The sequence below is a fragment of the Cololabis saira genome, chromosome 12, assembly GCF_033807715.1.
Source record: "Cololabis saira isolate AMF1-May2022 chromosome 12, fColSai1.1, whole genome shotgun sequence".
Classification (NCBI taxonomy): Eukaryota; Metazoa; Chordata; class Actinopteri; order Beloniformes; family Belonidae; genus Cololabis; species Cololabis saira.
The window spans coordinates 45,593,109-45,619,359 of record NC_084598.1 but is presented as its reverse complement, the minus strand read 5'-3'; the positions used below and the strand labels follow the sequence as shown (position 1 = coordinate 45,619,359).

At 47.1% G+C, this 26,251-nt stretch overlaps 1 protein-coding gene across 2 annotated transcripts in view; it reads left to right on the top strand.

The window, feature by feature from the left end:
• LOC133457527 (paired box protein Pax-7-like) overlaps window positions 1–24,896 on the top strand; it is a 61,294-nt gene extending 36,398 nt beyond the window's left edge. For both annotated transcript variants that reach the window (XM_061736880.1, XM_061736881.1), the window contains 4 exons: window positions 5,164–5,323; window positions 7,411–7,610; window positions 17,115–17,370; window positions 24,771–24,896. In XM_061736880.1, the coding sequence (XP_061592864.1) occupies window positions 5,164–5,323; window positions 7,411–7,610; window positions 17,115–17,370; window positions 24,771–24,886 (732 nt within the window). In that variant the 3' untranslated portion in view covers window positions 24,887–24,896. The remainder of the gene's footprint in view (window positions 1–5,163; window positions 5,324–7,410; window positions 7,611–17,114; window positions 17,371–24,770) is intronic.
• Window positions 24,897–26,251: the final 1,355 nt, after the last annotated feature.

Sequence of the window (26,251 nt, the reverse complement as noted above, 5' to 3'; positions counted from 1 at the left end):
ACCTGAGAGGTCTGGGTGGTTGCTATGGCAACAACAAGTCTCTGATGTATTTGGTCCTAAACCATTCAGTGATGTATAAACTAACAGAAGAAGTCTATTCTTTTAGGTGCAGGGAGCCGGTGTTTGTTGAACCCCGTCATTCTTGTGTCACGGAGCTCCCTGAGAAACCGGACTTCTATGATCTGCTGAGAATTTAACAACGAGTTGAGGGTTCAAAAAGTGGTGGGAAAAACAAATTGTAGCCAAGAAGATTTTGAGTGAGACATGGGTGAGGAATGCAGTCGTCTCTCCTGTGATGGGGACCGGACAGCTGCTGGCACAAATCTACACATGTTTCTCAAGCAAAACCTTCCTGAAGCTTTCAAACCCAACAGCTGAGGGGAAACCTTATCCTTGTGTGTGATATCACGCTTGATTCACGGGGCAAATATGTACAGGGAAATGTGGGGAACCACAAATGGAGCTCTGAAAAACTAAAGCCGGATAATGCTTGAAGGAATAATTAGGGCCCGAGCACTTACAGGGCGAAGGCCCTTTTGTATCTGTAGGAATTCTCCTTTTTATTTTTCTGACGAAATGAGGGCCTTTTTCCCCCTAAACGTGCCCCAAAAGTCACCAAATTTTGCACCAAGCCACGCCTGGCGAAAAATGTGATATTTTTGCATTAATGGGCATGGCCTAACGGCTCAACAGCGCCCCCTAGAAAAATCGCTACACACCTGTATCATGTCCCAACTTAAAGAAAAGTCTCTTGGCGCCATGGCCGAAACCCAACAGGAAGTCGGCCATTTTGAAATAATTGTGTAATTTTGGTGCAATTTATGCCATTCCTTCGACAATTAATACGGCCCGAACCGTAACGTGCACCCAGGTGTGTTATACATCAAAATATTCGTCTCCATCCTGCGACGACGTGCATTAAGCCTGGATTATGGTTCTGTGTTACACCAACGCAGAGCACACGTCGTGGCCGTGACGCCGTCATGAACCTTCGGACTTCTCCGTCACTCCATTTCTCCACGGTGCAGTTCCCCCCGCCACCGCTAGGGGATGCGATCTTTTCCTGAATGGTTTATCTGACTTTTCCAGTCACAGTGAATCAAAGACATAACAGAACTATTGTGCGAAAAAACAAACAAAAAAAAAAATCACACATACATCAAGAAAAGAGTGCTGAAAGTTCACGACTGCTTCAAACCGGAAACCGGAAATGCGTTGCTACCAAGCGAACCAATCACAGCCCTCTCGGTCTGCGTTGGTCTGCGTTTTATGTGATTTGTTGCTGTAAATGTATACGTGTGGAGGTTTCTCTTCCGTTTACTTTTCCAGTGTTTTGTTGCCAACATCCCAAAATTGTTTTTTTTTTTTTTTTTTTTTCACCTTGTCTGCACACATATTAATGATTGATACCATGAAGGTAGAAACCAAAGGTATATATATGTGCATTATTACTATATTTAATACACATACATAAATATACACATACAAACCCAGTGATTTTTTTTTTGGGGGGTTGGGGTGGGGGTGACGACATCCACTGCCAATCCAGGAAGCAGGAACACACGGAGACACACGTCAAGCACTGGAAATCTGCAACAAAAAACCACAAACAAAACAAGAAACCGGCACGGAGCCGACCAAAACATGAAGGGCAATCGACCCAAATCTTGAGATCTGATCGCAGTCTGAGCTAAGCTACAGCTACCGCTACCTAACCCCAAAAACTAGAGAGCCAGCATGCAGGTGAACAAGCCAGTGTGTATGTCTATGTGTGTGTATGCGTGTATGTATATGATCATGCGTGTGTGTGTGTGTGTGTATATGTGTATGCGTACGTGTGTGTGTACATGTCTTTGTGTCTGTGTGTGTGTGTGTGTATGTATATGTTTGTGTGGCTGTGTATGTGTGTGTATATGTATGTGACTGAGTGGCTATGTGTGTGTGTGTGTGTGTGTGTGTGTGTGTGTGTGTGTGCGTGTGTAATAAACCAAACAAAGCTCCACCTGAAGTGTATCTATAGTGGGGGAGGGGGGGGAGCAACCCCGCCACCCGCGAGACCAGAGGCCGACACGGAAGAACCCGGAACCCAGGCCACCGGCAACCCCACAGAGGGGAGAAGTAGGAGGGAGGCAACCCACCGCCTGCGAGGCCCCCCCCCCCCCCCCACGGCGTGGGAAGAGGCAGCCAGGGATTGCGACCCAGGCAATCCCCGGCCACCCGGTCCGGGCCGGACACGTGGCCAGGAGGCCCTCACCCTCCAGGCCAACGACCCCCACCCGCCAGGGGGCCAGCCTGCCCGGAGAGACAGAGCCGTCCCGGCCGCCGACGCGGGCAGGTGCACCCACCCCCACGAAAGTAGCCCTCCAAGACCAGAGGGGTGCCCGGGGGACCGGAGACGGCCCTGGGGAAAGGGAACCCCCCAACAGGGCGACACCCGCGCCGGCCCGACAACGGAGGGCCCCAGACCCAGGCATCCCATTCATTCATCCATTCACCTATCCGATACCTATACTAATAATAAGATATACTATACATATTACTAATAATAATAATAATAATAATAATAATAATAATAACCATCTTTGTATAATATAATATCAATAAATTATTAATTTTGTTGTCCTGCCAATGGAGGCTCAAATCCTCCATGGCAGGACCCTTCCATACCGCATTCTCACCGACACAGACACACAATCACGCACCGTTTCCCCCTCCCCGGGGGGGTCCAGCACCGTTTCCCCCTCCCCGGGGGGGTCCAGCACCGCCAGAAGGCACCCCAGGCTGCGCGGCGAGTTCCGCCAGGCCCGGGTATCCCGACCCACCTATCCCAGGCCGGCGAGGGAACGCGGGTGATGTGGGACCCCCTCCTAACCCTGGTGTTGAGTGCATGTGATTAATGCCATAAAAACAGGGAGGGGGAGGGCCAAGTATCGATTTGACACCAACCCCCCCCCCCCCCTCCCGAACTACGTGTCCTTGTCAAATGTATTTATTAAGTGTTGAATGTGCAGTGTCTACATTGCTGTTAAAACCGTGAGGCGGGGAGTGCCGGGCCACGCGGGACAATGCCCCCCACGACCCGGACCCCCCGCTCCTTCACCTATGTGCGTATGAATCGTGTAGGGGGGGAAGGAGGGGGAGCGGAGGCCGAAGCCAGGAAGCAGGACCAGCAAAGCCGGCCCTGGTAAGACACCCGCGTTCCCCCACCGGCCATCCAGTAGACGGGGGCCGGCCCTCCGAGCCGGGCCAGGGCCCCACCGTACCTCCACGGGCGCCCCCGGCGCCGCCGGAGCCCCCAGACGGAGGGGGAAACGGTCCAACATCCCCCCATTCATACTGACAACATAAGACATAGACACCTGGGAATGGTGCCACCCCGCCGCCGCGCCCGCCCATGCACCCCCCGGTCAGGGGAGGCCCGATCCCCGGACCCGGTCCAGGTTTACGTCCAGGTTTAGGTTTAGGTCCAGGTTTAGGTCCAGGTCTAGGTCCAGGTTTACGTCCAGGTTTACGGTCCAGGTTTACGGTCCAGGTTTACATCCAGGTTTAGGGTCCAGGTTTACATCCAGGTTTAGGGTCCAGGTTTACGGTCCACGTTTAAGGTCCAGGTTTATGTCCAGGTTTAACGTCCAGGTTTAGGTCCAGGTTTAGATCCAGGTTTACGGTCCAGGTTTAAGGTCCAGGTTTAGGTCCAGGTTTATGTCCAGGTTTAAGGTCCAGGTTTATGTCCAGGTTTAGGTCCAGGTTTATGTCCAGGTTTACGGTCCAGGTTTACATCCAGGTTTACGGTCCAGGTTTAAGGTCCAGGTTTAGGTCCAGGTTTATGTCCAGGTTTAAGGTCCAGGTTTATGTCCAGGTTTAGGTCCAGGTTTATGTCCAGGTTTAAGGTCCAGGTTTAGGTCCAGGTTTATGTCCAGGTTTAGGGTCCAGGTTTACGGTCCACGTTTAAGGTCCAGGTTTATGTCCAGGTCCGTGTTGATGTCACAGAGCAGCTGTCAGGAATGAAGGTCCGGGGGGATGAAACAGCTGCACGAACTCGGCCCGCTAATGAGGAGATCAACTCTGCTGCTAACACTGCTGTTTTCTACACATCACAAATGACGGCAGTGTCTCCATGGCAACGGGTTTATGTTTCTTCAACATCTTTACAACAGAGGAGCTGTAGTGTATTGGTCTTTAAGATGATCAGTGGTGATGCATTCATCTCTTACACTTTAGGAAGAAAACAGGCTACATTTGTTGATTGAATGTTCAAATTCAAGCTTTATAAATTCAATAAATCTGCCTTGCTAACACATGTTTAACTGGGCCTAGCGGAGCTAGCATGATAGAGTATTAAGACCACTTGAGGAAAAAAGAAAAAAATGCACGGAGAGTGGAAGGAACAAAGAAAAAACTCTCTGATAATGTTCAGCGCCATCTAATGTCAGTTTATATACAGATTTATGTTTCCAATCAGTTTTCCACATCTTCTCTGGAAGGAAACAACACCTGAAACGAAGAAACTTTTCATTAGGCACTTCGAGAAAAAAGTCAAATGTCAAGAAAAAAGTCGAAATTTCAAGAAAAAAGTTGAAATGTGGAGAAAAAAGTCAAAATTTGGAGAAAAGAGTTTAAATGTCAAGGAAAAAGTCGAAATTTTAAGAAAAAAGTCGAAATGTCGAGAAAAAAGTCGAAATGTCAAGAAAAAAGTTGAAATGTCGAAAAAAAGTCGAAATATTGAGAAAAAAGTCAAAATTTCGGGAATAAATTTGAAATGTTGGGAAAAAAGGCGAAATTTCGACTTTTTACTCGACATTTCGACTTTTTTCTTGAAGTGCACAGTAAAATAAAATCTTCCCCTCTCAAATATTTTTCTCCTGCACGGCCCTGATTCTCTTCCGTAGTGGTGTGTGATGTTCTGTGTTTGAGAACAAAAGAGACATCAGACAACCAGGTACGTATAAACAGAAGAGGACGGAGAAAAGACACACTATCTCACGGTTTGTGTGGATCCTCTTATTGTTTCCCTCCGTCGCTGAGACTCAGGTGACGATACTATCGTGTTTCATGATAAATGGATAAAAGGTTTTACTGCCACGTCTAATGAAGAGCCTCTTTCCCCCAGACCTTCCTGAGAGTCTGTTCGTGAGATTAGAAACAGATATTTGTGTTTTTTTAAAGGTTTGGTTCAGCAATCGAAGAGCCAGGTGGCGAAAACAAGCAGGAGCCAATCAGCTGTCAGCGTTCAACCACCTACTCCCCGGCGGGTTTCCTCCCACGGCGATGCCCACGCTGCCCACGTACCAGCTGCCGGAGACCGGCTACCCCCCTCTGTCCCAAGGTGGGTGACTGGTTACTGGTTACTGGTTACTGGTCACTGGTTACTGGTTACTGGTTACTGGTCACTGGTTACTGGTAACCGGTCACTGGTTACTGGTAACTGGTCACTGGTCACTGGTCACTGGTCACTGGTTACTGGTTACTGGTCACTGGTCACTGGTCACTGGTCACTGGTTACTGGTAACCGGTCACTGGTAACCGGTCACTGGTTACTGGTTACTGGTCACTGGTCACTGGTCACTGGTAACCGGTCACTGGTTACTGGTCACTGGTCACTGGTCACTGGTCACTGGTTACTGGTTACTGGTTACTGGTTACTGGTTACTGGTTACTGGTTACTGGTAACCGGTCACTGGTTACTGGTCACTGGTCACTGGTCACTGGTCACTGGTTACTGGTCACTGGTCACTGGTCACTGGTTACTGGTAACTGGTTACTGGTTACTGGTTATTGGTTACTGGTCACTGGTTACTGGTTATTGGTTACTGGTCACTGGTTACTGGTTACTGGTTACTGGTTACTGATAACTGGTCACTGGTTACTGGTTACTGGTTACTGGTTACTGGTTACTGGTCACTGGTCACTGGTCACTGGTTACTGGTTACTGGTTACTGGTTACTGGTTACTGGTCACTGGTCACTGGTCACTGGTCACTGGTTACTGGTTACTGGTTACTGGTTACTGGTTACTGGTCACTGGTTACTGGTCACTGGTAACTGGTTACTGGTTACTGGTTAACGAATTTTAATCATTTTTAGCTCAGAGGATCCCTCTACTACTGAAGAGTATCAGGGCCAGGCAGAATAAAAATAAAAATAATATTTTAGAGGAGGAAGATTTTATTAAAAAAAAAAAAAAGAAGATTTTATTTTCATTATGCACTTCGAGAAAAAAGTGGAAATGTTGAGGAAAAAGTCGAAATGTCGAGAATATTTTTGGATTATAATTTTGAGAAAAAAGTCAAAATGTTGAGAAAAAAGTCGAAATGTCGAGAATATTTTTGAAGTACAATTTCGAAAAAAAGTCGTGATGTTGAGAAAAAAGTCAAATTTTCGACTTTATTCATGAAATTTCGACTTTATTCACGTAATTTCGACCTAATAATCTTCCGTAGTAGCTGATGGACATCATGTATATGTTATATATCATGATAAATATATACAGAAAAACAGATCATTCAGGGGTTCACGTACTTCTCCTTGCTGCTGCACTTCAAAATAGTGATATGTTTGTAGATGTCTTAGCAACTAGCTGCTAACTCTTGTCCTGTGGTGTGGTTTGCTGCTAACTCTTGTCCATTGGTGTGGTTTGCTGCTAACTCTTGTCCATTGGTGTGGTTTGCTGCTAACACTTGCCCTGTGGTGTGGTTTGCTGCTAACTCTTGTCCTGTGGTGTGGTTTGCTGCTAACTGTTGTCCTGTGGTGTGATTTGCTGCTAACTCTTGTGTTGTGGTGTGGTTTGCTGCTAACTCTTGTCCTGTGGTGTGGTTTGCTGCTAACTCTTGTCCATTGGTGTGGTTTGCTGCTAACTCTTGTCCTGTGGTGTGGTTTGCTGCTAACACTTGCCCTGTGGTGTGGTTTGCTGCTAACTCTTGTCCTGTGGTGTGGTTTGCTGCTAACTCTTGTCCATTGGTGTGGTTTGCTGCTAACACTTAACCAGTGGTGTGGTTTGCTGCTAACTCTTGTCCTGTGGTGTGGTTTGCTGCTAACTCTTGTCCTGTGGTGTGGTTTGCTGCTAACTCTTGTCCTGTGGTGTGGTTTGCTGCTAACTCTTGTCCATTGGTGTGGTTTGCTGCTAACACTTAACCAGTGGTGTGGTTTGCTGCTAACTCTTGTCCTGTGGTGTGGTTTGCTGCTAACTCTTGTCCTGTGGTGTGGTTTGCTGCTAACACTTAACCAGTGGTGTGGTTTGCTGCTACCTCTTGTCCTGTGGTGTGGTTTGCTGCTAACTCTTGTCCTGTGGTGTGGTTTGCTGCTAACTCTTGTCCAGTGGTGTGGTTTGCTGCTAACACTTAACCAGTGGTGTGGTTTGCTGCTAACTCTTGTCCTGTGGTGTGGTTTGCTGCTAACTCTTGTCCTGTGGTTTCAGACGTCGGGGGAACGGTCCATCGGCCCCAGCCGATCCCTCCGTCCACCATCCACCAGACCGGTCTGTCCAGTCCGGACGGCGGTTCGGCCTACGGCATCTCCTCCGGTCGCCACGGCTTCTCCGGCTACTCCGACACCTTCATGTGCTCCACGACGCCAAGCAACCACGTCAACGCCGTTAGCAACGGACTTTCACCTCAGGTGAGACGGACTTTCACCTCAGGTGAGACGGACTTTCACCACAGGTGAGACGGACTTTCACCTCAGGTGAGACGGACTTTCACCACAGGTGAGACGGACTTTCACCACAGGTGAGACGGACTTTCACCTCAGGTGAGACAGACTTTCACCACAGGTGAGACGGACTTTCACCACAGGCGAGACAGACTTTCACCTCAGGTGAGACGGACTTTCACCACAGGTGAGACAGACTTTCACCTCAGGTGAGACGGACTTTCACCACAGGTGAGACAGACTTTCACCTCAGGTGAGACGGACTTTCACCTCAGGTGAGACGGACTTTCACTACAGGTGAGACGGACTTTAACCTGAGGATCACTGCAGTCTGGTTCTCCCTCTCAGTCCAGAACCCAAAATCAGAACATGAGGCACCATTATTGTTCATTAGTGGATGAAGAGATGGTAAAAGTTCATGATGTCATCATCTGTAAAAGATAGCTGATGATCAGTTCATCAACGACAATGATCGTTTCATCGATAATGACAATCCGTTCATTGATAACGATGATCATTTCATCAATAATGATGATCGTTTCATCAATACTGATGATCAGTTAATCAAAAATGAAGATCAGTTCACCATGGTAACAACTCCTCCTCCCAACGGCAGGAAGTGCCGTGTGGCTCTTAGTAGTACGTCCAAATTAATGCATACTACTGTGCCGGACTTAAGTATACTTTTTGAGTTTATACTGTTTAATCTGGCATTTCGGACGCACCGTCTGTTTATTCCGTCTGGATGTTGTCGTGTCTTTGCTGTACTTCCTCCTCCTCCTCTGAGCGTCTTCGGCTGTTGCCATGGTTGCCATGGCGACGCTGATATCACGTCCCTTCGCGGTCGCCGCCGCTCCGAGGGTTCTGGTCCAAGTCGTTCTCATTCATGAGACCCCCCCCCCCCCCCCCCCCCCTCCAGGACTGTGACCGTCTGACATCCCATAATTCAATCTGGAGCGGCGTTATTGCATCTGGAAGGTAATTGTCGCGAGAAAATTGAACGGGAATAAATTAGAGGTTCGCTTTCATGTGGAGACGGAGGAACGGAGAGACGGAGAAACGGAGAAACGGAGGGACGGAGGGATGGAGGGATGGAGAAACGGAGGGACGGAGGAGCTGCCACTTCTGGTTATTATTGACACAGAGACGGGCAACGGGCGTCTCAGCGCTGCACCTTTACACCACACTTTTGAGACAAATCCCAGAAGTATATTTTACTTTCAACCCTCAGGAGGTGAAGACGAAACTCTGAGCTTCATGAGAGACACCTTTAATCCTCCGTGTGTGTGTGTGTGTGTGTGTGTGTGTGTTCGTGAGTAAACCAAAAAAAAAAACCCCATATATAACAAACAAGATTTAGGCATTTCTAAGAAAAAAAAAGAGAAAAAAGAAAAAAAAACTTTAAGGTAAAAATAATAAAATTGATATATATATTCTAAATTAATTAAGAAAAAGAATTAAAAAATATTACAAATTTAATATTTTTTTTTAAATAAAATAAAAAATAATAAAACAAAGTTAAAATTAAAAAAACAAAAAAATTAAATAAACCCCCCAAAAATTATTGAAATTATTCTTTTATAATCAAAATACTGTCTGATCGAAGCAGGAGTCTGGTTTGCATTGCCGGCAGTAAGTCAGACTTGTTCCCAGTGCATGTTGGACTCCGGCAGGGCTGCCCTTTGTCACCGGTCCTGTTCATAATTTTTATGGACAGGATTTCTAGGCGCAGCCAGGGGCCGGAGGGGATCCGGTTTGGGAACCTCAGGATTTCATCTCTGCTTTTTGCAGATGATGTTGTCCTGTTGGCTTCATCAGACCGGGACCTCCAGCATGTGCTGGGGCGGTTTGCGGCCGAGTGCGACGCGGCAGGGATGAGAATCAGCACCTCCAAGAACGAGGCCATGGTTCTCGACCGGAAAAGGGTGGCATGCCTTCTCCGGGTGGGTTTGAGAAGTCCTGCCTCAGGTGGAGGAGTTCAAGTATCTCGGGATCTTGTTCACGAGTGAGGGAACAATGGAGCGTGAGATTGACAGGCGGATCGGTGCAGCGTCCGCAGTAATGCGGTCGATGTACTGGACCGTCGTGGTGAAGAGGGAGCTGAGTCGAAAGGCGAAGCTCTCGATTTACCGGTCAATCTACGCCCCTACCCTCACCTATGGTCATGAACTTTGGGTAGTGACCGAAAGGACAAGATCGCGGATACAAGCGGCCGAGATGAGTTTCCTCCGCAGGGTGGCTGGACGCTCCCTTAGAGATAGGGTGAGGAGTTCGGTCACCCGGGAGGAGCTCGGAGTCGAGCCGCTACTCCTCCACATTGAGAGGAGTCAGCTGAGGTGGCTTGGGCATCTGTACCGGATGCCTCCTGGACGCCTCCCTAGGGAGGTGTTCCAGGCATGTCCCGACGGGAGGAGACCCCGGGGAAGACCCAGGACACGCTGGAGAGACTATGTCTCTCGGCTGGCCTGGGAACGCCTCGGACTCCCCCCGGAAGAGCTGGGGGAAGTGTCTGGGGTGAGGGAAGTCTGGGCATCCCTGCTGAGGCTGCTGCCCCCGCGACCCGGTAACGGATAAGCGGGAGAAGATGAGTGAGTGAGTAATCAAAATAAATATTGGATTATTTTACACAGACTTGACACAAAGCTGGTATATCAAAAACCTCACACGGGGCACCAATTATGTTGTGCCACAAAGGGGGTGCTGGTTCAGTTATTAGAGGGATATTAATAATTTTCTTACGATAGTTATTAATACTTTATAAAGAAGATCACTTATCAAAATGAATCAATCAAAACGGGGCACCACCTGAATTTATCAGAAAATAATAACTAAACAGCTAAATCTCAAAGTAACTGTTATTCCATATGTGCCTGTTGCCTGCCTTCAGCAGGAACCGGTTCTTCTTTCCAACGTTGCCTCAGGTCATCGAGGTTTTTGGAAGTTCAGGTCTCCACAGGTCTCTGAAAGTCCACCACAGCATCCGAACCAGGTTCAGGTCTGGACTTCCTTCAAGAACCTGGATTATTTTATTTCTCATCGTTTTTGACGGAGATGTTTCCGTGTTTGGGGTCATTTCCTGTTTGGACCAAGCTTTAGCTGGTGGTGTCGGCGGATCTCTTCGTATTGGAGACGGTTTCCCTGAGAGCCATCAGGACCGTCCAGAGATGATCTCACCGCCTCAGAAGCAGCTGGTGACGGCGAGCCGTGTTTTCAGTGTCATAGTGGCCACGGTTACATGATGTTTTTTAATTCAGAATTAATTATTCCAAATTAAATAATTCAGAATTAAACTGTTTTCCTTGTAGTTTACATGGAAATAGTAATTCTGAATGGAGGTTTCCATGGAAACACGTTTGATGGTCTTTCTCCAATTCCTCTCCAGGTCTGGGGGTTGGGAAGGTTCTGATTGGATAGGGGGGGGACCGGAAGTTAAACTACCGGAAGAAAAACTAACTTAGTCGCTACAACTTTGAAAAGATCACCATGTTGATGTTTCCTGTTTCCATCTGTTCTTTTAATTATTTCTATTTATTAAATAAATGGTCTCTGCTCTTGACCAGCGTTTACTGCTGCTGCATCTGGAAACTTTGTTAGGAAAACCAGCCCAGTGGAATATAAGATCATGGAGACTGAAACATTGGGAATAATGTGTTTCCATGCCTGAGCTAACAGGGTTATCCCTGTATACATGGTGATTAATCATTCAGGATATCTGGATCAAACCAGCGACGCACGGAGAACGTCATGACGCAATTCCCGTCATTTCTGCTTCTTCTTCCTGTATCCAAGTCCAAAACAACAACAATAACAGCAGGACGGAGGATAATCAACAGCCCAGTAGAAGTCGTCTTTTCCAGCATCTTCCAGCGGAGCTTGATCTGGTCTGGCGTTCCTACAAATGCTGCTTCACCTTTTCTCTCTCCTTCTTGTAAATCTTCTATCCCGGTACTTTCTACCGTCTACAAATGCAGAAATGTTCATATCCTTCATTACATTTATGAAGTGATTAGTCTCCTCCTGGTCTTGTTTCTATGTGTTTATAAGAACTTCCTGGACTCAAAAGACCAGGATTCCTTGTGAACAGAGCATGTGCAGAAAACACATTCCTGTTCCGTTTGTTGGGGAAATCCTACGGAAGAGAATCAGGGCCGTGTAGGAGAAAAATATTTTTTTATTTAAAATTACTTTCTTTCTTTCTTTCTTTCTTTCTTTCTTTCTTTCTTTCTTTCTTTCTTTCTTTCTTTCTTTCTTTCTTTCTTTCTTTCTTTCTTTCTTTCTTTCTTTCTTTCTTTCTTGCTCATTTCCTTCCTTCGTTCGTTCGTTCGTTCCTCCCTCCCTCCTCCTTCCTTCCTTCCTTCCTTCCTTCCTTCCTTCCTTCCTTCCTTCCTTCCTTCCTTCCTTCCTTCCTTCCTTCCTTCCTTCCTTCTTTTCTCCCTTCCTTCCTTCCTTCCTTCCTTCCTTCCTTCCTTCCTTCCTTCCTTCCTTCCTTCCTTCCTTCCTCCCTCCCTCCCTCCCTCCCTCCCTCCCTCCCTCCCTCCCTCCCTCCCTCCCTTCCTTCCTTCCTTCCTTCCTTCCTTCCTTCCTTCCTTCCTTCCTTCCTTCCTTCCTTCCTTCCTTCCTTCCTTCCTTCCTTCACACGTACGTTGTGCGTGGATTTAACACAGAACCATAAATCAGTTTTACACAAAAACATCATCAACGGGAATTTATCATTTTTACCGTGAGATACAAATTCTTACCGTGGGGAATTTTCTGACGGTTTATCGTGAACGGTAAAATATCAGTAAAATATCTCCCATTCCTACCTCCAACGCATCATGACATCACACTCCTCCCTCCACTCCCGCCTCCTCCCGGGTTGTTGTGTGTCTTTAGCTCTGGCCTCCCTGTTTGATGTCGGGGGGGGGAGATAGCAGAGCGGCGAGGGTTTGAGTGCTGCTGATGTCGGGGGGGGGGGGGTGTAGCGGGTTTGAGTGCTGCTGATGTCGGGGGGGGGGGGGGGGTGTAGCGGGTTTGAGTGCCGGGGGATCAGAGCTGCTTTGGTTCTCCGTCTCTTTGATCCATATCCCCGGGCCTGCCTGCCGCCTCGCTCAGGCCTCGCCATGATTCCTGACGACTGTCGGCCCGAGATAAGGAGGTGGCGGGGGGGCTGAGGGGGGGCTGAGGGGGGGCTGAGGGGGGGGGTGGGGGGGGGGGGGGATGAGGGGGGGGTGAGGGGGGCTGAGGGGGGGCCGCTGAACCCCCCCCACCAACCAGGATCCTCCATGAGGTTCCTGCTACAAACCAACGGGTCTGATTTAAAGGGAAAAGGTTTATGTGCATAAATCTGGTTTCTCTGTAACGGAAATGCTCGTGAGACTCCGGCAGGAGTGAAGGAAGATGTTTAAATACGATCAGGTCAGGGCTAACTCAATTCAATTCAATTCAATTTTATTTATATAGCGTCTAAATCAGGGGTCGGCAACCCAGAATGTTTTAGATCCATATTGGACCAAAAACACAAAAAACAAATATGTCTGGAGCCGCAAAAAATGAAAAGTCTTGTATCAGAATTAGAATGAAGAAACACATGCTGCATGTTTCTATATTAGTTAGAACTGGGGGGAGATTTTTTTTTCATTGTGCACTTCGAGAAAAAAGTCGAAATGTCGAGAAAAAAGTCGAAGTTTCGAAAAAAAAAAAAAAGTCCAAATGTTTAATGTTGAAGTACAATCTTGAGAAAAAAATCGAAATGTTGAGAGAAAAGTTGAAATGTCGATAAAAAAGTCGAAATGTCGAGATTAAAAAGGAAGGGGAAAAGGAATAAAAAAGATAAAAAAAGGAAAAAAAGAAAAAAGGAAAGAAAAAAGAAAAAAAAGGAAAAAAAAGGTCAAACATTTTTGAGAAAGCTCCAGGAGCCACTAGGGCGGCGCTAAAGAGCCGCATGCGGCTCTAGAGCCGCGGGTTGCCGACCCCTGGTCTAATACAACAAAAGTTGTCTCCAGACGCTTTCCAGAGACCAGAACATAAACCCCCGAGCAATTATTACATAAACCTAACCTACCTAACGCTAACCCTGACAGAGGATAAACTGCAGGAATCTGAATCCGGATCCATTTCAAACCTGAACTCTAGAAATCCATCCAGAACCTCTACTGCAGTTCACTGGTTCCCAACCTTTTTTCCTTGTTCTTACTTGTGTCTAAGACCAGCCGGGCCCCCCGACCCGTACGTGCCAGCAGCAAAAGAGTAAAGTTATTCGTTACAAACCTTTAATAAAAAAAATGAACATTAATTATGTTTTTTTGATGCATTTCTCTTTGGTTTACCCTGTACTTTGTTTTTCTCACCTTCCTTTTGTGTCACCAATGTATAAAATACGCACAAGAAATAATTGCAAGGACATAAAAATATTTCTGAAAAATGTCTCTTTTAATATGAGAGCAAAAATGTTTTAACATTTTTCCTTTAACAACCTGTCGGAGTAGTAGTATGATTAAATGTTGAATAATGATATAATAATACGTTTTTAAGTTTTTATCCTGATACATAACTTTAAAATAACCAAAATATAATTCTAAGTAAATTTATACAGACTTGGATTACAATATTCCATTAGGTGTGTTATTATGATTTTTTATTTATTTAACATGTGTAAATATAATTTTTACAACTGCATAATTTCAAAGCAGACAAAGTTTCGCGCCCCCAGAGATCTCTGCCCGGACCCCAGGGGGGGCCGGGCCCAAGGTTGGGAACCACTGCTCTACTGGACCGAGACCAGTTCCTGATGTGGAGACGTTTGGTCTTAACTGTGTAATTCAAGGTTTTTCAGTAACTAAACTATAAAAAGCAATTTCACAAGACAAAAGATCTGGTTTCATATGAACGAGCAGATATTTATGTAAAGATTTCATGTTGAAAAAGTCATGATTTTATGTTAAAATTAGAATTAAATTTATGTCTAAAAAGGGGAGATCTTGAGTGAAAATATATCAGCAGGTTTATGTGAATAAATCTGGTTTCTCTATAACGGAAACGCTCGTGAGACTCCGGCAGGAGTAGGGTGAGGTATAAATACGATCGGGTCAGGGATAACCTAGCTAACACTAACGCTAACACTAACGCTAACACTAACGCTAACCCTGACAGGAATCTGAATCTGGATCCATTTAAAACCTGAACTCTGGAAATCCATCCAGAACATCTCAGCCTCTACTGGACCAAGACCATAATACTACTACTACTACTACTAATAATAATAATAATAATACTAATAACAATAATAATAAATGTTATTTATAATGCACTTTTCATTACTGAAAATCTCAAAGTGCTACAATTTGATAATTAAAAGGAATCAGCAATAATAAAATCAACATACGAGATAAAAGGGATAAAAGGTCAATAAATGGCAGTAAAATAATAAAAGCAGCAGTTGTTAGAAAGTAAGGGCAGTACTTACTTCTCCCCTCTGTGGGGTTGCCGGTGGCCTGGGTTCCGGGCTCTTCCTTGTCGGCCTCTGGTCTCACGGGTGGCGGGGTTGCTCCCCCCCCTCCCCCACTATAGATACACTTCAGGTGGAGCTTTGTTTGGTTTATTACACACACACACACACACACACACACACACACACACACACACACACACACACACACACACACACACACACATATAGTCATTTAGTCACATGCATACACACACACACACACACACACACACACACACACACACACACACACACACACACACACATGCATGATCATATACATACACACACACACACATAGACATACACACTGGCTTGTTCACCTGCATGCTGTGTCTCTAGTTTTTGGGTTTAGGTCAGCGGTAGCGATAGCTTAGCTCAGACTGCGATCAGATCTCAAGATTTAGGTCGATTGCTGTTCGTGTTTTGGATGGCTCCGTGCCGGTTTCGTGCTTTGTTTGTGTTTTTTTTGTTGCAGATTTCCAGTGCTTGACGTGTGTCTCCGTGTGTTCCTGCTTCCTGGATTGGCAGTGGATGTCGTCACCACTGCACATGGCGTGTAGCTGGTTGCCGTGGTGACGGTCTCCTCCCTGAGCTGCCGGTGCTGGAGTTGTGATTTATTTAGTTGTGTTTGGTCACCACGAAGCTTAGAGATGATGGAGAGACGGGTGACGCCGCCTCGCTGCCCTCGCTGTCGTCTTACAGGCGGCGGCGCTAAGCCGAGCGAGTGGGCCGCTGTCAGCTGGCACGCTCCCGTGTCAACGCCTTAAACCGGATGAGACATGTGCATGTGACAAACAGAGTCACGGGGGTTTGTTAATTAGACATAACCTGGGAGACTGACGCCGCTTCAGGTGGGAAAACAGCACAGACGGATAAATAAAGGAGGCCCAGCCCCAGACAGGCAGCAGCATTTAAGTGATGGACGGTTTCTTTATGTGTCACCGGGAATCTGCTCCTTGAGCCAAAATAAACCCGGCTGAGGGATTTGCAGCAGCGCGAGGAAGAGGGCTGGAAAATGTGGGTCGAGACACGATACAGCACTAAAATAGGACCTGAAAACCCACCGGCTGCTTCAGTTCAGCTCAAAGTGACTGAACTGAACTGAAACAACCAAATCATCCATCACCTGTATCGATTGTTCCAGTCTAGAAGTGTCTGGACATCATAGGATCCCCAAACCTGGATTCTGGGTTCAGGACCAGGACTGTGTTCACATGCAGGCAGAGCCGGGAGTTATTGAAGTTTCACATGTTTTTACGTTTCTGTAGACCAGTGTCCCCCGACCCTGGTCCTCCTGGACCCCCGTCCTGCAGGATTTAGGTGTTTCCTGCTAAAACCTGCAGGACGGGGGTCCAGGAGGACCAGGGTCAGGAGAAACTGGTCCTCCAGCACCTAAAGTTGCTTTCCTCAACGAAAATTATGACTAAATATTGTCGTCAACTAAACCTTTATCACCTGAGGAAAATGAGACGAAACACAACGAAAATGCTGGTCATGTGACGATAGCGATAATTGAATTTTTAATGCAATATCGTCGACGAGACTAAAATGTAGATTTAAAAAAAAAATGAGTCTTCATCTTCGTTGACCAAAACGAGACGAAATGTTCTAGCAACGATCCTTAATGTCCATGTTTTCAGTAGTTTCCTCTGGGTTAGTTCTGGGTGACGTTAGTCCTCAATCCCAGTCGCTGCAGCGGGGAATCAGATCCAGAAAACAACTCTGACTAAAATAAGAATAAAATGCTCAGAGTTTTAGTCGACTGAAACTTGACACGACTAAAAGGAGAATGAACGTGACTAAAACTAATAAAAACTAAAATGATTGAACCAAAGACTAGACTAAAACTAAAGTTGAAACGTATATATAAACCACTTTAATGACAATAGACTGTGTGACATCGTTAGTGACACTTGGAGAAATGTTGACGTCCATGAACAGACCCCCCTGTGGAGCCTTTGGGGTGTTGGGTGGAGACCTGAACCTCCTCCTCTCTGCAGGTGATGAGCCTCCTCAGCTCCGGCGGCGTCTCCTCTCAGCCTCAGCACGACTTCTCCTCCTCGCCGCTGCAGAGCGCCGTGGACTCGTCCTCATCCGGCGGCGTCTCCAGCTGCAGCCAACGTCCCTCCGACGGCGCCATCATCAAGGCGGTGGACGGCGTCCCCTCGTCCCAGAACTACTGCCCCCCCTACAGCTCCGGCTACGGCATCGAACCAGCGGTGGCTGCAGGATACCAGTACGGACAGTACGGAACGAGTGAGTCCTGGTGGAGGGATGGAGGGAGGGAGGGAGGGATGGATGGATGGATGGATGGATGAATGGATGGATGAAATGGATGGATGGATGGATGGATGGATGGATGGGTGATGGATAGATGGATGAAATGGATGGATGGATGATTGAGAGTTCAGCAGGGAGACAGCTGAGGGAAAGAAGCTGTTCCTGAACCTGAACCTGAGTTGGAGATGATGGGGTGAGTTAGAGATTATGGGGGTGAGTTAGAGATGATGGGGGTGAGTTAAAGGTGATGGGGGTGAGTTAGAGATGATGGGGGTGAGTTAAAGGTGATGGGGGTGAGTTAGAGATGATGGGGGTGAGTTAGAGATGATGGGGGTGAGTTAAAGGTGATGGGGGTGAGTTAGAGATGATGGGGGTGAGTTAAAGGTGATGGGGGTGAGTTAGAGGTGATGGGGGTGAGTTAGAGATGATGGGGGTGAGTTAAAGGTGATGGGGGTGAGTTAGAGATGATGGGGGTGAGTTAAAGGTGATGGGGGTGAGTTAGAGATGATGGGGGTGAGTTAGAGATGATGGCGGTGAGTTAGAGATGATGGGGGTGAGTTAGAGATGATGGGGTGAGTTAGAGATGATAGGGTGAGTTAGAGATGATGGGGTGAGTTAGAGATGATGGGGTGAGTTAGAGATGATGGGGGTGAGTTAGAGATGATGGCGGTGAGTTAGAGATGATGGCGGTGAGTTAGAGATGATGGGGTGAGTTAGAGATGATGGGGGTGAGTTAGAGATGATGGGGTGAGTTAGAGATGATGGGGTGAGTTAGAGATGATGGGGTGAGTTAGAGATGATGGGGGTGAGTTAGAGATGATGGGGTGAGTTAGAGATGATGGGGTGAGTTAGAGATGATGGGGGTGAATATGACATTCTAGTCTCCAACGAAACAGCACATAAAAAACCTGCCATAACTATTATGAATTTGGGGATAAACCAAGTAAATTGCTTGCTCACCAAATTCGACAAGCCTCCTCATCAAAACACATCACCTAAATTAACAGATACTGGACCTACCATTGATCCTCAATCCATTAACGATCAGTTCAGAGATTTTTATGCGTCATTATACACCTCTGAGTGCCCGTAAAATAAAACACAATACGAACGCTTTTTTAATTCCTTAGATTTCCCTTCTATCAACTCCGAGGTGTCCTCTGGTCTGGATGCACCATTTACAATAAATGAGCTTAGGAGTGCCTTAACACTTATGCAGAGTGGGAAATGCCCGGGCCCTGACGGGTTCCCGGCTGAATTTTTTAAAACCTTTGCAGATTCACTGTCCCCCCTATTACTTAATATGTTTAACGAATCACTGCAGAAAGATTCACTTCCTCTCACTCTACGTCTACGGCTACTATATCCCTAATATTGAAAAAGGATAAAGACCCACTGTCCTGTAGTAATTATTGCTCTATCTCTTTGCTGTGTGCAAACGTTAAAATACTGGCTAAAATCCTGGCTAGGCGCCTGAAGAGGGTCCTGCCAACTATCATCGTTCCAGACCAAACAGGGTTCATAAAGAACAGACAATCCTTTCACAATGTCCGACGTCTGTTTGATATTCTGTATTCATCCACAACCTCTGATGACCCTGAGCTGGTCATTTCTATGGATGCCGAAAAGGCGTTTGACCGGGTGGAGTGGCCCTACCTGTTTTATACTCTGAAACGTTTTGGCTTTGGCGATACATTTATTTCTTGGATCAAACTTTTGTACACGTCCCCCCTTGCTTGTGTTTGCACGAACAATGACTATTCTGACTATTTCTCCCTCAGTCGTGGTACCCGTCAGGGCTGCCCACTCTCTCCACTACTTTTTGCAATTGCCATTGAACCTTTGGCGGTAGCCCTCAGGTCCAGTCAGATGGTTGGCATCTCAAGAGGGGGCATAGAACATAAGCTGTCCCTATTTGCGGATGATCTCTTGGTCTTTCTTGCTAGTCCTGATAAATCTATCCCCATTGTAATGTGTTCAGTGTTGAGAGATTTTGGGCATGTCTCCGGTTACAAATTGAATCTGCATAAAAGCGAACTTATGCCGGTTAATGCGGCAGACATTGCCAATCCCCTTTCCAATTTACCATTCATAACATCGCTGGAGCACTTTAAATATTTGGGAGTGTGCGTTACGAATAATTTTTCTGAATTATTTAAGAGTAATTTTTACCCTCTCTTAGCTAGACTGACCCAAGATTTCCATCGTTGGTCTGTGCTGCCTCTGTCTCTCGCTGGTCGTATAAATTGTGTTAAAATAACTGTGCTGCCCAAGTTCTTATACCTATTCCAGTCCATACCTATTTTTCTCCCTAAACATTTCTTTCACTCTCTGGATAGCTTAATCTCACAATTTATTTGGAACAAAGGCACCCCTAGAATCAGAAAAGACATTTTACAAAAGCCTAAACAGTTTGGGGGCCTGGCTCTGCCCAACTTCTTGCTTTATTATTGGGCTGCGAACATAAGAGCAATGTTGCACTGGTGCCACCCCGACAGCCAGTCTCCATCATGGCTACAGGTTGAGGAAGCCTTATGTAGTCCCTCTTCGTTGCTGGCCCTGCTGTGCCTCCCGCTGTCATCGTCACCAACTTCTCGGTCCAGTAGTATTGTGGTGAAAAACTGCCTTAAAATCTGGAATCAGTTCAAGTGACACTTTGGACTTAAGGAAATACCTGTCTTGGCACCAATTCATTCTAACCCTCTGTTCACTCCATTTGTTATTGACAGAGCTTTTTTGATCTGGAGAGATCTAGGGATTGTTTCACTAAAACAGCTTTACATCAGTGGCACATTTGCTTCCTTCGACCAGCTGGCCGAGGCTTTCAATTTGAGTCGAACCCAATTCTTTAGGTATTTGCAAGTCAGAGATTTTGTTCGCATTAATTTTCCTGGCTTCCCTGCTCTTCCTCCTTCTACTCTTGTTGATACACTATTGGATATTAAGCCCAGCCGCAAAGGCTCAATATTATACAGTTCTCTTCTCAATAGTCGGACTGTAGCCTCTGACACCTTTTGCAATGCCTGGTCCGTAGAACTTGGTGAAGATATAGATCCTGCCACCTGGGAGCAGGCTCTGAGTAGGGTTCACTCCTCGTCTATCTGTGCTCGCCATGGAGTTCTACAGTGTAAAGTGGTGCATAGAGTTCACTGGTCTAAGACTAAGCTGGCTCATATATACCCTGACATCGACCCAAACTGTGACAAATGTCATCTAGGTCCAGCTCATCTCAGTCACATGCTCTGGTCTTGCCCCACCCTTGCTCCATTCTGGGATTGCGTTTTTAACTCCCTGTCAGCCATCACATCTGCCAACATCCGACCCTCGCCACTACTCGCCCTGTTTGGTGTCCTACCCACTGGCCTCTCACTGCCGTCCCACTTTGCTGAGCTTGTTGCCTTTCCCACATTGTTAGCAAGACGTGCCATTCTGATGCGGTGGAAACGCCCTTACCCTCCCTCTCATTCTCAATGGATTAAAGACGCCCTGCATTTTATGAGACTGGAAAATATTAAATACTCTCTTCGTTTCTCCGAACGGAAGTTCCATAAAATATGGCGACCCTTCCTGGATCATGTCAGATCTCTCCAATTAGAGATCGACCCTGACATCTAAACAACCTAGTCTTGCTGCCCCCCCACGCACGCACGCACGCACGCACACACACACACGCACGCACGCACGCACGCACGCACGCACACACACACACACACACACACACACACACACACACACACACACACACACACACACACACACACACACACACACGAACATTAGCCTATAGTGCAGTAGCAGTGTTTTTTTTTTGTTTTAGTTTTTTTTTTCTAATTATTTAATTTTTTTTTTTTTTGCATTTATGCCTGTACTTGTGTTAATTTCGTTTTTACTTGTACGGGAGGGTGGGGGTGGGAATTGGGGATAAAACTGCCTCCTTTTTGGTACCCTGTTCCACGGTATTCATTTATGCATCAGTTTCTCTCTGTGTAGGTGGTGTATTGTATATTTGTATGCTCAAAGTTTCATAAATAAATAATACAAAAAAAAAAGATGATGGGGGTGAGTTACAGATGATGAGGGTGAGTTAGAGAGGTGGTTCTGCTGGTTTCCTCCAGACCTGGTTCTGGACCTGAAGACCAGACATGTCCACGTTGGTCTCATGGTTCCAGAGGTCTGCTGGTTCAGGTCCAGGTTTGTGGACCTGGTTCAGGTCCAGGTTCGTGGACCTGGGTCCTGGTCCATGTCCTCTTTGGACAGGGTTCCTCCTGGAAACTCTTCAAGCTCTTCATTCTTATGAAGTGAACCGGTGAAAAAGGTCCCTGTTTGTGTTTTTCTGGCAGCCAGGTGCATCATGGGAACAGGATTAGCATCACAGGTGGCTAGTGGGAGGAGCTAAGTAGCGCCTGTCAGTTAAGAAGTCAGCGCTAGGAGAAGAGACCTGTCAGGTCTGAGACGTCTGGGGAGTAAATAAGAAGCACCTGGGCGGGCAGGTCTGCCAGTCACCTGACAGGTGTGTGTGTGTGTGTGTGTGTGTGTGTGTGTGTGTGTGTGTGTGTGTGTGTGTGTGTGTGTGTGTGTGTGTGTGTGTGTGTGTGTGTGTGTGTGTTAGCTGCTCCAGCTTAGCCTCCAAACGGAGATGTTTTCCCTGTCAGCCGGGTTTAGACCTTAAATCCCCCTCAGAACTGGATCCTGAGAGATACGTCCGATTACCCCCAACCCACGTGCACGCTCACGCACGTGTCACGCACGTGTCACTTCCTGTAACGCCCGCACTTTGATCTGTCATGAGCCTTAAATATTAGTCTTAAACTGTCTCATGTGTCTGAAGCAGCTACGACATCGACCCAGCGGTGGCTGCAGCTAGCAGTACAGGATGGAGGGATGGATGGATGGATGGAGGGGTGGATGGAGGGGTGGATGATGGATGGATGGATGGATGGATGGATGATGGATGGATGGATGGATGATGGATGGATACATGGATGGATGGATGGATGGATGAATGGATGGATGGAGGGGTGGATGGATGGATGGATGGAGGGGTGGATGGATGGATGGATGGATGATGGATGGATGGATGGATGGATGGATGGAGGGGTGGATGGATGGATGGATGGATGGATGATGGATGGATGGATGGATGATGGATGATGGATGGATGGATGATGGATGGATGGATGGATGATGGATGGATGGATGGATGGATGGAGGGGTGGATGGATGGATGGATGATGGATGGATGGATGGATGGAGGGGTGGATGGATGGATGGATGGATGATGGATGATGGATGATGGATGGATGATGGATGGATGGATGGATGATGGATGATGGATGATGGATGGATGATGGATGGATGGATGATGGATGGATGATGGATGATGGATGGATGGATAATGGATGGATGATGGATGGATGATGGATGGATGGATGGATGATGGAGGGATGGATGGATGGATAATGGATGGATGATGGATGGATGGATGGATGATGGATGATGGATGGATGGATGGATGGATGGATGATGGATGGATGGATGAATAAATGGATGGATGGATGATGGATGGATGGATGATGGATGGATGATGGATGGATGGATGGATGATGGATGGATGGATGATGGATGGATGGATGATGGATGGATGATGGATGGATGATGGATGGATGATGGATGATGGATGGATGGATGATGGATGGATGGATGATGGATGATGGATGGATGGATGGATGATGGATGGATGGATGGATGATGGATGGATGATGGATGGATGGATGATGGATGGATGGATGATGGATGGATGATGGATGGATGGATGATGGATGGATGGATGATGGATGGATGGATGATGGATGATGGATGGATGATGGATGGATGGATGATGGATGGATGATGGATGGATGGATGATGGATGGATGGATGATGGATGGATGGATGGATGATGGATGGATGGATGGATGGATGGATGGATACATGGATGGATGGATGGATGGATGGATGATGGATGGATGATGGATGGATGGATGATGGATGGATGGATGGATGATGGATGGATGGATGATGGATGGATGGATGGATGATGGATGGATGGATGGATGGATGGATGGATACATGGATGGATGGATGGATGGATGGATGATGGATGGATGGATGGATGATGGATGGATGATGGATGGATGATGGATGGATGGATGGATGATGGATGGATGGATGGATGGATGATGGATGGATGATGGATGATGGATGATGGATGGATGGATGGATGATGGATGATGGATGGATGGATGGATGGATGATGGATGGATGATGGATGGATGATGGATGGATGGATGATGGATGGATGGATGGATGGATGATGGATGGATGGATGGATGGATGATGGATGATGGATGGATGATGGATGGATGGATGGATGGATGGATGGATGGATGGATGGATGGATGATGGATGATGGATGATGGATGGATGGATGATGGATGGATGATGGATGATGGATGGATGATGGATGATGGATGGATGATGGATGGATGGATGGATGATGGATGGATGATGGATGGATGATGGATGATGGATGGATGGATGGATGATGGATGGATGATGGATGGATGGATGATGGATGGATGATGGATGGATGGATGGATGATGGATGATGGATGGATGATGGATGGATGGATGGATGGATGGATGGATGATGGCTGATGGATGGATGATGGATGGATGGATGATGGATGAATGGATGGATGGATGATGGATGGATGGATGATGGATGATGGATGGATGATGGATGGATGATGGATGGACGGAGGGGTGGGTGGATGGATGGATGGATGGATGATGGATGGATGATGGATGATGGATGGATGATGGATGGATGATGGATGGACGGAGGGGTGGGTGGATGGATTCAGATTCAGGGGGGGGGGGGTCTGTGGATGTGGGGGGATGGAGTTTAGCAGCTGGAATTAAAAAGCAGGGTAGCTTTGGGGACAAAAGTAGCTCTCCTCCTCTCAGTCCTGCAGGCAACACAGCACAGGCGCCTCCTGGAGGGGAGCCACTGGAATGCAGGATGAAGTATGTGGGAGGGGTCCTTCATGATTTTATCTGCCTGACTGAGGGCCTGCTGGTTGAAAACCACAGACAGAGTTCTGACCGGCAGGCCGATGATTTTCGAGCACAGTGATGCTGTGCAGTCTGTTCCTGTTCTGGATGCTGAGGGAGTGGAACCAGCAGGTCAATGAGAAGGTCATGATGCTTTCCAGGAAGGCGTAGTAGAAAGTCAACATGATGTGGTGGTTTTAAGCTAGCCACGTATGTGAGACAACATTACGTACGTAGGTCGTGACACGGTCCCGTTAACCCTCTTGTCTCTGCTCCACTAGCTGCCGTGGACTACCTGGCGAAGAACGTGGGCCTGTCCGGGCAGCGCCGGGTGAAGCTAGCCGACCACTCGGCCGTCCTGGGACTGCTGCAGGTGGAGACCGGCCAGGCCTACTAGGACAGGAGGAACCGCCAGGAACCGGCAGGAACCGGCAGGGACCGGCTGGAACCAGCAGGGACCAGCAGGAACCAGCAGGAACCAGCAGGAACCAGCAGGAAACGGCAGGAACCGGCAGGAACCGGCAGGAACCGGCAGGGACCGGCAGGAACCAGCAGGAACCAGCAGGAACCAGCAGGAACCAGCAGGAACCGGCAGGAACCGGCAGGAACCGGCAGGAACCAGCCACCAGCACAACCTGTACCTCCAGCTTCCACCCCACGGGCGTGCACGAGTGCGTGAGCGTGCACGTGAGGGCGGTCCTCAGCTTTTTAAAGGTTCCACATGACTTTTTCACAGAAGTTCAGGTGTCCGCTCAGAAATACCTCACCAGCTGTTCCAGTGTCTGACTTTACCGTTTCAGCTCCATCCAAACCATCGTGTTGTGTTTAGATTTGAGAAGGGGTGGGCCCGTATCTGACCACGCCCCTTATCTGGCCACGCCCCTTATCTGACCACGCCCCCTCCAGCAGTTCAGTGTGTTTTCATTTGGACGGACACTTTAGTCAGAGGATGACTTTGGTTATCGGAACAGCGCTAGCTCGGTGGACGATCGGTTGACTGAGTCTCAGTGGGACACGGTGGACAGTAAAGTAAGTGAATTGTCAAACTACCATATCGGCCCGAATATAACATGGTGTTTTTTGAATTGAAATCAGACTGAAAAAGTCGGGGTCCTACATTCGGGGTCTAGACGTTATACCCATTCACACCGCTCGATGGCGCCAGATATATTTAAATGCTCAACTTAACTCCCCAGGCCAAAGCAAACCGCCGTCATGAAGAAGAAAAATAAAAATAGCGGTAAGAAAGAAAGGAGAAGAAAATAAAAGAAGAGATAACAGAGAATGGAGAAAAGTAGTTTCTCCAATGTGGAGAAAAGTTGGTGGAAGATCAGCAGGTTAAACGGCAGCTGAGGAGAAGTTATGACGCAAACTTCAAGATGAGGATATAAATGAGGCAAAATAACTCTCCAATATATTGTTCTAATCATTTGTTTCAGATGTACTGTTATTATTTTCTGTATAAAAATTGAATTTGGTGTTCAAAAAGTCTTTTCAAACTTGAGTCTTGAAAAAGAAAAAGGGTCGTCTAATAATCAGGGTCGTCTTATATTTGGGCCGATACGGTAACTAGTGCACCCACAACTACCTGGAGTCAGTAGTTTCTACACCTGGAGTCCAGGCACTGAAATGAGTCTGGAGGTAAGGGTTTAGGTCTAAAAGACAGTAAAACTTGGAAGTTTAGCTGCTCGCGTGTCACTCGCCTGGACAGTGTAGTGGCTCCTCTTCCTGTCGTCCTCCCAGCGGAACTCCAAGACACAAC